General features: G+C 38.1%; 1 protein-coding gene across 16 annotated transcripts in view; it reads left to right on the top strand.

The window, feature by feature from the left end:
- Positions 1-14,000, top strand: part of LMO7 (LIM domain 7) — a 210,943-nt gene that overhangs the window by 175,128 nt on the left and 21,815 nt on the right. For 9 of the 16 annotated variants that reach the window (XM_079778625.1, XM_079778627.1, XM_079778630.1 and 6 more), the window contains 4 exons: positions 1,511-1,819; positions 11,270-11,384; positions 12,407-12,568; positions 13,518-13,705. In XM_079778625.1, coding sequence (XP_079634751.1) covers positions 1,511-1,819; positions 11,270-11,384; positions 12,407-12,568; positions 13,518-13,705 — 774 coding nt within the window. The remainder of the gene's footprint in view (positions 1-1,510; positions 1,820-11,269; positions 11,385-12,406; positions 12,569-13,517; positions 13,706-14,000) is intronic. The other 7 variants (XM_079778621.1, XM_079778623.1, XM_079778622.1 and 4 more) reach the window with 2 other exon arrangements.

Below are 14,000 nucleotides of genomic sequence, written 5' to 3'. Positions count from 1 at the left end.
TTTTCAGTTCTTATGTACAAATGTTTATTTTCCATCATTTTCTACTTCATTAGAACTTTGATATGTTTGAGTGTAGTTATTAAAATGTATCTTATGTTCAAAAATTACATATTTATTTCTATTTATATTAGTATTTTTAAAAATATGGAATCATTTGCCCTGAGAATAAAGCAGTATCACAAACTTGAAAGTGGGTTTACTAATTTTCATTATGTAAAAGGAAGCAATACTTCTTACTATCAATGTTCAAGTTCCTTTTTTCCCTGCCAATGTGGAATCTTAAAATCTAAGAGAGAAAAAATTTGATTAAAAATAAATTAAAGTGAGGGAAACTTGTCTAAATAGCCAGGAAGATCTCCTGATCATTATCTTAAGTAAAATACAGTCATATTTGACAATATAAAAATTAAATTTATATGACAGACACTTTTAACATAGTCAAAAGATAATGTATAGACTTGGAAAAATATTAGTAGGATATATTATAAACATAGGGTCAATATCCCTAAGGTTTAAAATGGCCCTACAGGTTGGTAGGGAAAAGATAAACCAGTAGGAAAATGGGTATAGAAATGAATAGCCAGTTCTAGAGAGAGAGGGGATGTAAATGGTTGATAACAAAGAGGACCCAGGTGCATGTTCAACCTCATTAGAACAAGCATGAGGTGTACAACTTTTCATCCATCAGTGTTCAACCTCATTAGAACAAGAATGAGGTGTACAACTTCTCACCCATCAGATTCAAAATGTCTAGTGTTGTTAAGGATACAGAGAAACAGACATTCTTTTTTAAAAAAAATATATTCTTATTGATTTTTAGAGGGAGAGGGAGAGGGAGGGAGAAGGAAGAGAGAGTTAGAAACATCAATGAGAGAGAAACATCAATATCAATCTGCTACTTCCTGCATACTACCCCCTGGGGATCAAGTCCGAACCCCAGGCTTGTGTCCTGACTGGGATTCGAACCAGCGAACTCCTGGTGCATGGGTTGATGTTAAACCACTGGGCCATACTGGCCAGGCAAAACAGACATTTTTATACATTGCTTTGTGTGTGCTTTGCTATAATTTTTTAAAGATATTATATATAATTTATATTTATATATAAATATCATTTGGTCTAGCAAGTCCACTTTTGGAAATCTGTGCTATAAAAATATTCTGATTATAAAGATATATGGGTATTTGTTGCAATGTTTTTAGAAGTTACAGAAAACTTTGAACAGCATTGAATGCATATCACATAAATAAATTATAGATATCCATACTATAGAGTATTCAACAATTAAAAAGAGTAGAGTTCTATCTACTGACCTGGACTAATGTAAATGAGCAAAGCAAGTTTCAGAGGTCTGTTTATAATATAAACCCTTGTGAAAACAACTCCTCCTCCTACGTGGGTATGAAAGAATGTGCTTTAAGCTTTTAGTAATCTTTACTAAAATATGACTGTACACATTTTAAAACAGAAATCCAACAATACCAAGTTTAAAATGATGTTTCCTGTTTAGATGGATGACATTTGGAAGTATAATGGAGACGTAGAAGGCGTTAAGAGAACTCAGTACAGTTCGGTCAGCACCTCTGTGCAGAAGTCTGACCCAAGCCAGCTGGCTTCCAGCTCCTTCAGTGAAAGAGAGGCAGTGACATCGGGAGAGGGTGTGATGAGGTTGCCCTCTCCTACACCCCCCTTCTCATCTCTCTCCCAGGACTGGGCTGCCACTTCTAATGCCACCTGGTCTTCAGTATCTGGCCCCACTTCAATGTCTGAACTTGGAGAAGGGAGAAGCTCACCACAGACAGAGGTGTCACCATCAAAGGTGAGTTTGGGATGGCGTTTAATCACCCAGGCTCAGAAACACAAGTATTTAAACTGGAACCCATACCCCTAACCCATGTTTCTAGGCGTTGTAATCGGTTACATGGGCTGATAATGTGGAATGTGAGATTGCATTTATTTTGAGCAGATCTTGGAGGAAGTAGGTCTCTTTCCTGAGTTTATGGATTCAGATGACCCTGTGACATGGGTGTATTGAGACCATTGGCCAGTCTTCTTGGGGTTTATCTGGGTGTTCTTTCTACTGCCCATTTCAGCAGCTGCTGCCTTCACACTGCACAGCAGTCCTGGATGCAGGTGTAGAACTCACTCAGGAAGCTTTAGATGCAGGTCTAATAGATAAATGGGTAATAAAGGCCCCTTTTCAGGGACATAACTGACCGCAAGGAGAAATTGGTACACACGAGAGGTACAGGCCTCTAGGGACATGGCATTTCTTTCTCTATCATATTAACCTTCTAGTGACTTTCAATGCACATTTATACTTTAGAAAGTCTAGAATTTTGAACCACTTACTGTCTCCTAATGGTAATATTGAGGGTTAGTTACAGTATGACAATTGTGTTCCTTAACATTTGGAATCCAAACAAATATACCATCAGATGAAGAATGGAGGTATTTGTAGTTTTTCCTTCTTCAAATCCCCAAAGATGACAACAGAATTATTAAGTAATGACTGTTTTTTTTTTAGTATGTTTTACATGCCAGCTATAAAGCTGTTGATTGTCTAGATCAAGCTTTTCTCTTTTAGAAAAAACCCTTCTCAAGCACTTTAATATATTAATCCCTTTGCATGAAGGAGCTTTTGTGGTTCTTTAGCTAAGTGTAGATTTCTCTGGTTCCTTCCTATTTGTTTTCCAAGGTACAACATGAAGTATAGAACTTGGCCCAAGTTATATTCATGAAGTGACTTTATGTGAAACTAGAGGCCCGGTTCATGAAATTTGTGCACGGGGGTGTGTGTGGGGGTCCCCTCAACCCAGCCTGGACCCTCTCCAATCCGGGAACCCTCAGAGATGTCCAACTGCTGGCAGTTGGACATCTCTTTCACAATCCGGGACCGCTGGCTCCTAACTGCTCACCTACCTGCCTGCCTGATTGCCCCTAACTGCCCCCCCTGCCAGCCTGATCACCCCTTACTGCCTCTGCCTGCCAGCCTGATTGCCTTTAACTGCCCACCCCCCAACTGACCCCCTCCGCCAGCTTGGTTGCGCCAACTGCCCCCCCACCCGGCCTGGTTGCCCCCAACTGCTTCCCCCTCTGCTGGCCTGGTAGCCCCATGTAGCCTGCTGGTCAGTCGTTTGGTTGTCCCTTGCAACCCCCCTGCCGGGCATCGTGACCAATTTGCATATTACCCTTTTATTAGTATAGATAATATGAAATAGCATATTTTTTTGGTATATTGGATTTTTATTAATTCCGTAAAGTTTTATAGCTTTAAGCTTTTTCTTCTGATTATAAAGTACTATGTAGTTGCAAAAATTAGGAAATGCAGGAAAGTAATTCCATCATTGATGGGTAATCTTTGTTAGCATTTAGGTATATTTCTTTCAGTTTTTCCCATGCATATTTACAAACCTATAGCTAAAAGAAATTTTTGCAGCTTGCTAAAATAGTTAGTTGTAAGTTACTTTTATAACTTTTTATTTTTATTTTATTACTTTTTAAATTTTTATTTTTCAATTACAGTTTACATTTAATGAAATTTTGTGTCAGTTTCAGGTGTTTAACTTCATTTTTAAAGAATTGGAAATATTAATTAGCATTATAAGTTTCAGATGAGAACAATAGCCTGCGTTGTACTTGGGGAACATAAGGTACTAGTGGATGAATAATAGAAACAGCAGCCAGGTGTCTTTTGTTTTATGGAGTTGCATGCAAGCCTTCCCCTTTCAAACAGCAAATCCAAACAAGCAGCCTGATTAGGGTGTGGGATTGAGGTGCACCCAACTCCCTCAGGGCGACAGTTGACTAGCTGCATCCACGGATTAAGAAAAAGAGGCTAAGTGTGGTGTGTGGGTGTGTCCCCGGTTAGTGCAGGTCAGAGGAACCTGAATTAACATGGCATGGTGTCAGGTTTCATCCTTAATGGGTTTAGGCTTCTTTGTCACCAAACTTGAAGTGATCTTCTACCAAGCTAATTAGGCTTCATGTAACAAGTGGGACCATTAGAATTCTTGAACATAGGTGTGTGTCATATGGCCACTTGCCCATCGCCGAGATGCCGGGTGTGTCACTTCTGCGCTCTGAGGGAAGTAGCTTATGTAGCATTCCCCCGCCCTTGTCACTGAAAAGGGGCTCCCTGTTTTGGGAAAAACACTGTGAAGGCATAAAACAGGTGGTCATTAATATGTCAAGGCATATGGAACACTCCTCCAAACTCTTGGCCTAACTATAATTCCAGGAGTTCAGAGAATGGAAAAGTAAAAGCATAGTGCGTGGCTGAACTAGATGTCTTGGTAGTTTTATAATTGTTCTTCAGGTCTTCATTCTCGTTCTTTACTTGCACTTTTGCTGGTAATGTCCTTTTCTTTCTTCCTCCAGAATCTTCTCGTATGTTACATTTTTCTCTCCCTGCTTCAGTGGAAGTTCAGGCCCTGTCCCCATCAATGCAGTTGCTTTGTAAATAGTCACATGTGTTTGTGCATTCCACAGCGGCTGGCACTGAGGCACCTGTGTGGTGCCAGGTTGGACTAATCTCTCAGCTGCAAAGCCTCAGTGATCTGCGCAGTGAAGTTCAGGGCATTCAGGGGAGTATTGCAGTCCCTCATCACTCGTCTCAAACTCCTTTAGTAGTGCAGTTAGCAGCTGTTTATTGAGGGATTACCAACCCCAGGTGTCTCAGGGTATTAGCTTAGTTAGTCCTCAGTGACCTTTGGATCACTGCTTTATAGTTGCAGAAATCGAGGCATGGAGTGAGCATAGTACTTGTCCAAGGCCGTGCAAGGTACTGAGTGGTGGAGTCTGGATTTGAACCCAGGCGGTCTGACTCAAGCTACCTACCTACACCACACTATGTTGTGGGAAAGAGAGAGGAAGTAGGTGATCTAGCCAAATGAGACTGCTTGAACACATCAAATATTTGTTTTTATTGTCACCCCATTTGAAATTGTTTATTTCACCCATTTCCGTCTTTTGAAGAAGTCCTCCTATTCTTTTATAGCCCAGGAGGGTCATTTCCTTGGTGAATACAAATATCTCCCTCCCCAAGTCGGAATTGAATTTTTCACCCTTGAAAGCTTCATCTGCTGAATTCTTCCTTATTCCATGAGTTCACTGTGTCTTGTCACTAGTATTCTTTATACCCTCCACAGCCTTTGCACAGAGTTGGAAGTGTTTACTGACTTGATTTGCATTTAAGGCCCTGATTACTAGACTGAAGTATAAACTTGATCCAGCAGGTTACTTAGGTCCTTATAGGATCTTTAATGTGGGAGTTTTAAGATTAATGGTTGTTTTAGGAACGTAAGCACTGTTGCATAGAACTATTTTAAGGAAATGAAGTCTGGGGGCAGAGACTGGTTAGGAGCCTATCACAGAATTGTGGGTTTATGCCATAAAAAAGGAAAGGCATAATGAAGAGAAGAAATTAATATGACCTCATTTCCTGCCTACAGGGGTTTCTTTCCCATCTCATTTGCTGAGCTCTGGGGTTTTAGTCCTCTTTGTTCCTTTCTCCCTACTTCTCTTTTTGTGTTGCTCCGTTGCCTGCTTCCCTTGCCAGTCCAGGCTGCTGGGACAATTCTGGGGGTAACCCTGAGCAAGGGGAGAGAGTCCTTCATCCTCTTCTAACCTCCCACAGATGTGGCTTTCATGTTTTCCCCCCAAATTCGTGTTACCTACAGGTTTTCATTTTACTTTGTCCAGTCAGAACCCTGAATTCTCAAATCCCATCCAAGCCCACATTTTGGAATCTGTTCCCCCGATTTTTTTTTAAAGCAGTATCCAGATGTAGGATGATAGGTATGGAAGGAAGGAAGCTTTTTACATGTCCATTTCCTGACCCCTGAGCCTATTAAATGCCCCTTTTAATAACACCCAGGGCTTCCCTTATCACAGCTTCATACATGCATTTTATTTGCTTGTCACCTTCACTAGAGCTGACTTTGGGTGAAGGCAGGAAACAAGCTGGTCTTGCTCACTGTTAGCACAGTGCCTGGATCTGTATTTGCTGAATGCTGATTGAGTACTGTTGGCTTCATAGCTATGTTTGTGAGTGTTAAATAGGATTTTCTTTAATTGCTTAACCAGCATATATATAATGGATAACATTGTTTCCATGGGAAAAAGAAGGTAATTACTAGGCATCAGCCACCTGCCTTGGCACCTTTTAAATGTTTCATTTATTCCTCTCAATAACCTTGCAAAGTAGGTGGTATCATCCACCTTATTACCAATGACATTCTTGAGATTTGGAAGTTATATACATGCTCCAGGCCAGTTAAATGATCAGGCCACAATTAAGATTTCTCTGATCTTAATGTTTATGAAATATGACATGCTCAAATTTGAGAACTGCCTTAAGGAAAAACACCAAATGTTGACTTATTTTAACTTTGCCCTGTCTTTATAATTTTGGAGCCCACAGGGACTGAAATAGCTTCTGGTTTATAAAGAGAAAATAATTCTTAAGATTGTTTTGAGGAAGGTACATATGTATCAGAATTATTTCTGAATTGTAGAGTTTAAAATCTACCAGTAGACAGCAAGGAGCTACGCGCATTTAAATAAGGTGTAATATAATAATTGCCATGTTCTGTTACTCAAGTTCTGGCAGCTGTGTGGAAGATGGGGAAAAGTAAACTGGAGGCCTATTGGGAGGGGACCACAGGAGTTTAGAGGGGACACCAAACTAAGATGATAACTAGAAGGAAGATGGAAGGATGGGGTGGTTCCAGGTGGAATTATGGATTGTGGACTTGACAACACTATTAAATGCATGTGTGTGGTGGATTGTGGGGGTGAGGATCATGGTGTGGAGTTGGGGTGGGGAGCAGTTAGGAGAAGAAAAGAGGAAGAGCCCCAGAAAGAACCTGGTGTTTCTAACGTAGGCATCTGGTTGGATAGTGATGTAATTAACCGATATATAAAAAACAAGAGGCAGAAGAGCAGGTTGGGGAGGAAGCTAATGAATGTAGTTTTGGATATGTTGGGCTTCGTTAGTAGTTGAAGATATAGCAGTGAAGGAGGTAACTCAGGAAAGCCTGTAGTCACAAAGATGGGAGACTATGGAGGGAACAACAAAATGAAAATGGAAAGAGGAAGAACATACTAATGAAACTGATGTGTCCAGAGAGATGAGATGGAGGAGAAAGGCAAGAGAAAGTGAAATAATGGATGACTTGGAAGACTATTTCCTAGAAGCAAGAATTGATGGTGGTGTCCAGCCAGTGTGGCTCAGAGGTTGAGCATTGACCCATGAACCAGGAGTCAGGGTTTGATTCCCAGTCAGGGCACATGCCCAGGTTGTGGGCTCGATCCCCAGTGTGGGGCGTGTTGGAGGCAGCTGATCAATGATTCTGATAATTGATGTCTCTATCTCCCTCTCCCTCTCCCTTCCTCTCTGAAATCAATAAAAAATGTATTTAAAAAAAAAAGGAATAGTTGGTGATGTCTGATGGGATGAGGACTGTAAATGGATTTGGTAGGTAAGAAATAAGTTTGGAAAGGGTTGATTAAGTGTTAGAGCTGGAAATGCCCTCAGTCTTTGGAATGAGGAAGTGGAGGAAGGAGGTATGCAGTCTCTTTGGTGAAGGAGGTTAGTCCAGTGCCAGATCAGAGCCATGATTTGAAGGCTCACCTTAGACCCTGGAAAAAAAGACACTCAAATGCCATGTGTACAGAAATCCAAGATTATTTATTTCCTCTGGTATTTCTGACTTTATAGCCTGAATCTACTTTTAGTGTTTAATTTTATCAACTTAAATAGGCTTCCCTTAAGTAAACATTTATCTAATTGGAAAAGTTGAGGAGACTAACTGTCTTGTTATTTTCTAAGATTAACCCTGTTTTTCATTAATTCCCATCTGTTGTGATATATGAGAATCTTAATTCAATAGATCTCATAAAAATAAATCTTATTATTACTACTCCAGATCATCATGTTTTTGTTTAAAATTCAGTTTTCAGTATATATTTCTGTTTAAATTATACCTGATTTGAAGGAAATTATTTTTATTTTTAAGTGCTAATATGTTAATAACTAACTATATTTTACTGTTCTTGGCATAGAGTACTTAAACTACTTGGGATAGTCAGCCATCAAGAATCTAGATTTCCCCCAATAATTTATATTCATGGTTCCCTCCAGTTCAAAAGGTAATTCTCCATTATCTTCTGAAGCATGGATCCTTTGTAGAATACTCATGTGACATGCATCATGCAGAGAAAAACGTGGAAGTAGAAATCCTAAGTGAAATCATTGCTGAATAGTTTATGCTTGGCTATAATTATAGCTATATTCCCCTGTAAGAAGTCTCAGGGATAACCTAATTTAATAACCTTGAACTCCACAGAGCAGCTTGAAGGATTGCCATGAGGAGGCCATGCAGGTGGGGCGCTGGGGCCCGTAACCTGAAACTATAACCACCCTTTAGTTTTAATCCTTGCTATATATTGCTTTTGGAGGCACATGGTATACATCAGGATTTCACTTGAAAATAGGGTTTTAAAAAACAAAAACTTGAAAATCAGTGTATTTGTGAGAGACAAGGCTCTGTAAGGCTCAGTGACATGCCTGAGGTCACCTGGTTATGGACAGAATGGACTGTAATTGTCCAGGTGGTTCATTCTTCTTCTTTGCCTGTGTACAGTGCCAAGGATCCACACACAACAGTCTGCCAGGCTGTAGCCACAGTGAGGCTGTCCTCTGTTAACTTCCAGGGAGGTGGTTATCTGCCCTTTTGTTTAATATGTTCAAGTAGAGATTTATTTCCAAGGTAAGAGCAGCCCTTTGTGAGATAATTCTTCTGGTCTAATATAATTGGGAGACTCTTCCGTCTACGGCTTAAACTTGTTCGCTTTTATCCTATATTTGCCAGAAAATATTCACTTGCTGTCTCCCACAAAGTGTTCTTCATGTAGTTTGAGACTGTTTATTAAATCTCCATCCTGTCTTTTATTCTTCATGATAAAAACCTCGGTTAGTTTCTTGAATATCTAACCTATCATTTGCCTCTCTGCCCTTATATAGCAGTAGATTCTGCATTTTAATTGGGTTTAAGTTGGAATTTGGGAGGGTAAGAGTAGTGAAGATGACCAATTATTTTTGTTGAGTCATCTCTAAGTGTATGGTGGTTTTAGTTAAGGAGTAGAACTAACCAGTAATTTTGTCTATTCATAGCAGAGTATTATTCTGGGGATTGGTGTTTAGGCTGATTATTAATGAGCGTTCTCACTAGCTGCATCTGAGTTCCCATATTTAAACTGCTTTACAAGCTTTCAGATGAAATCTTTTTATGTTATTAGTTACAAACTTTTCTTAAAAAATTCCACACCCACTGTTCAAGAATCAGTAATTATTTCTCAAGAGCAGGAGCCATGCCTAATCCATCTTTATTTCCCAGCGTGTTAAGCACTGTGTCATATGCAGAATAAGATGTACAATTAATGAATGTTGAGCAAATGAATAAGTGAATATTGTTATAGCACCTAGCTTTTGTGGCCATATTACATAATATGCTCTCAAACCTTTATTTACTATCTTCCTTCTAATTCTTAGATAATGAGAAATTTTTCTCAGAATATTGTCACTTGGATTCTAAACCTGTTTTAGAGGTTAAAAAATTTAAACATAAGGCTTTAGGAATTGCTCAGTAGGGCCTAAGTTTCAGTTTAACTGCCAAATTATAATGGAGAAGTTGTAGGTATTTTTCTGAAAAATAAAGTGGCTTTAAGAATATATATATATATCGTAAACTCTTAAGTCTAAATTCTTTATGATTATGAATCAAAGAACTAACACACTAGTCTGAAAAACTCATTATGCTAAACCTCATATCTGCTGTGTACCCAAAACAAAGCATGCAAATGATGAAACATAGTTAAATTTCCACAGGCATAGTATACTGTAAAACTTAAAATGTTTGTTTTAGAAGATGGCTTTAAGAAAGTCTGTGCAACTTAGAATTTGCTGCTGTGTAGTATAATGATGGACACAGAAATAAAATTCTACCTATTGTCCCAGTGGCTGTTGAGCTAATGTCACTTCAGGGAAGTTGTGGCCTGCAGCTCAGGGTGTCTCAGTAGGGCGTGTCTTGGCATCTTACTGCTGGTTCCTCAGAGATCACTTAGTTCAGCACCTTGCAGCCGTCTAGCAGCCCTGCCTTCAGGTGGCAGTGGGGCAAGCAAAAATGCCTTGCTAAATTTCAAATGCTATTTAGGGGTGGTACCTGTCCTAGATGAGCGTGCTGCTGGTCACTGAACTATGTGTCTGTGAACCCCTTGAAATGATTCAGCTAAGTTCAATGTTGGAAGTTTTTTATAAGCATAGTGACATTTTCAAAGTAAATGATTTAAATTTTTTTTTTTGCATTTTCAAAACTGACACTTCATTGAATTTGACATATAACACTGTAAATTTAATGTGTACAGCATGTTAATTTGATGCATTTATATCTGTATAAATGTAGTGCTAATTAGCACCTCTATCACGTTACATAATTACTCTTTCTCTTTAGAGGTTAGAATCATTAAGTTCTATTCTCTAACAAGTGTGATGATTTTAATACAATATGTTGTCTATGTTCACTTTACTGTGCATTATATCTCTAGGGCTTATTAACTACTTTGTGCAAGTGCGTACGCTTAACAACATCTGTCCTATCTTCCCAACTCCATCCCCTGGTAAACACCATTTTCTATTTTTACAAGTTGGGCTTTTTTACATTTCACATATACATGGTATCATACAGTACTTGTCTTTCTCTGCATGACTTATCTCACTTAGCACCATACATCCAGGTTCATCCATGTTGTTGCAAACGGCAGAATGTTCGTCCTTTTCTCAGGACTTAAGAATGTTCCATTGCGCGCGCGCGCGCGCGCACACACACACACACACACACACACACACACACACACACACATTTTCTTACTCGGCTGCATTCCTGGGTATAAACAAATAGTCTTTACATTAGACCCAATTATATGGTGAGCAAAAGCATAAACTTTACCAGTGGCCAACTGATATATTAATGCGAAGGAAAATATCTGTTGATATAAATTTCCCCTAATTTAGAAGAAAAATAATAAACTTGGTAATATTTATATAAATGAAGGTTTTATCAAACCCGGGACAAAAGAATGAAGCTCCCATTTGATCATGAAATAGTTGAAGTGTACCTTGCCTGCAGCCTCCCTTCTTTCATGGATAGACTTTCCTCCCCGTGGCTGCCAGGGACACCTGATCCCACCGTTTCATGTTTGTTTTCAGGATCAGTTCAGTGATATGAGAATCAGCATAAACCAGACGCCTGGGAACGGCCTTGACTTTGGCTTTACAGTAAAATGGGATATTTCCGGCATCTTCATAGCATCAGTGGAAGCAGGTAATTCATAGATTTTGCTCTACTGAAATTTCTTCTCCTGCGCTATCCTATGCTGTTCCCCCCACCCCCAGACATTGGTTTATTTGATACAGGAGAACACACATGTGGAAAATGCAGCAGTAAAGCGAGAAGATACATCCTCTTCCCTGAGACTGATAGCTGAGTTACAAACCACATGTTGTTTTGTTCTCCTTGCCTAACTAATTTTAGTTTTGAAGAGTCTTATTTTTGTGACTTTTACAGAATTCATTTGTCAAAATGTTAGGCTTAATATTTGAAAATGCTAATAGAACCCGATCATCTGTGTATGTGGTAGATCTATCTGTGCTGTGTAATTGAATGGTGTTTTCTGAGTGTCCTAATACAACTATGGCCTATGGAGACCTTAGGATGCTCTGGGACTTTTACAAAAGGATTGCCCCACCCCCACTCAGGACTATGCCAAGTCAAGCCCCAAACTCTTACCACAGGGCCTAAAATTAAAAAGAAAACTATGGAATTTAAGAGGAGTTCCTCATTTGCATATTTTAACTACATAAAATTGCATGCTAAATTGCTTTTTCTTTGAAATTTCAAGACTTCTCCAATGAGATAATGGTAAGTAGTAATTTTAATCAGGTTTAAGTGGCCCTGTTTTCTTCTGTTCCAAAATGCATTTGGATTTGGAAGCTCAATTAAAGTGTAGTTTATTTCACATTTAAAATGTTAAAATAATTAAACATTTTCTCTGTTCTTAGGAGGTTAATAAAAATTTTTTTTGAACAGATGAACTTATCATTTGTCCTTTAAATGTTAATGAAGATGACTTATATTATACAATAAAATATGCCTCTGGTGCTTTGTGTATTGTTGATACTCAAATGTTTAACTAAGAAATTTAAGAAATTTTGTGACTCTTTCACCTAAAAAAATATGAGAAATGGTTAGTTGAGGTTAAAAAGTCATTTATTCTTTAATTTAAATAATCAATGACTTTAGGACCTGTTTATTTTTAAATTGGTTGTTTATTTTGCTCTATTTAGGTAGCCCAGCAGAATTTAGTCAGCTACAGGTAGATGATGAAATTATTGCCATCAACAATACCAAGTTTTCATATAAAGACACAAAAGAGTGGGAAGAAGCCATGGCTAATGCTCAAGAAACTGGAAACCTAGTAATGGATATCAGGCGGTATGGAAAGTCTGGTGAGTTGGTTTATCATTGTGTCTGGCTTTTTAAATTGGGAGCTGGTCTTTGGCAAGTGGATATAACAGCTTGCTTCAATAACAATTTTTTCTTTTCATTTTTAAATTTTTTTGCTTAAAGATATTTTTTGGCTATGTCAAGACAATCATGAGTAATACTTCTTTGAATAGTCTGTCTGAAAACTTTTCACTAGCAAATTTACTGAATTCTACATTATTTAGTGACTGACTTATATTCTTGGCTGACTTGCATATATCAACTGAATATTATTGTTTTTTTTTTTTTTAAATTCGTTCAAATATCTCACTTTTTTTGAAGGCTATTGTAATTGTATCTGCATTGGGGAGTCATGTAATAATGTTGAGTATTAAGAATTAGACTATGATTGGACTTTCTCTACAGCACCAAAACTGTTACCGGTGTAAGAGAGAACATGGTAGGCCATATTCCTGTTGTTCATTCTCAGGAAACCTTCAAAATACATTCCACTATTACATTTCTTAGTTATAGAAGTGAAATGGGGATGGCCTTTCATTCTCAAGAAAATTCACAATACATTCTGTTATTCATTCTCAAATTTTCATTCTCAAGAAACTTTCAAAATACACTTCATTATTGAGTTTCTTAGTTACAGAACTTAGATGGGAATGGACATTAAGCCACCCCAGACCTACCAACTTTTGATATAAAAAAATTAATATCCAGTCCTGGTTTACAGAAAGATTCAGCAAATTTGCTAGTCTTTTCATTATTAACATGATCTAACCCTTGTGTTTTCGGAAGGTGGTCTCTTGGTAAAGTCCTTAAACTTTTCATTTCTTTCACACACTGCCCGATTTGTTTGTCTGTCTTGTGTATGTGCATTTTGTATGTGTGCATTCAGTAACTTTGTTCTTTCCACTTCAACATTTATGTGTACTCATTTCTTGATTTTCACGTGCCAATCAGATTGGGGCAAAGACCAGCCTTCCCTGCCATTTATACGGCATAAAACCCTCAATCTCACCAGTATGGCTACCAAAATTATAGGTTCACCTGAAACAAAGTGGATTGATGCAACTTCTGGAATTTACAACTCAGACAGATCTTCAAATCTATCAATAATGACTGATTTCTCAGAAAGCCTTCAGAATTCTGTAAGTATTTTGAGAAGGAGGAATATTTGTTTAGAGCAAAACAACTGTAGGAAATGTATGTTGGGGGAGAAGAACTTATTTTGTCTGGACAATTTTGATGCTACTTTAAAAAACAAATAATTAAATAAGATCATTTATAGTAAAGAGAGTAAAATGTATTTTTAAACATCATGAGCATTACTCATTAATAATTAGAGTAATAGTGAGTTATATAATGGTAAAATCAAAAGATCCCATACTGGTGTTTTGCAGGTGTTTCTTACCAATCTTTCATCATTATACCCATTTCTCAGAT

This window comes from Cnephaeus nilssonii, assembly GCF_951640355.1.
Source record: "Cnephaeus nilssonii genome assembly, chromosome: 8".
NCBI lineage: Eukaryota > Metazoa > Chordata > Mammalia > Chiroptera > Vespertilionidae > Cnephaeus > Cnephaeus nilssonii.
This window is presented reverse-complemented; position numbering and strand designations above follow the sequence as displayed.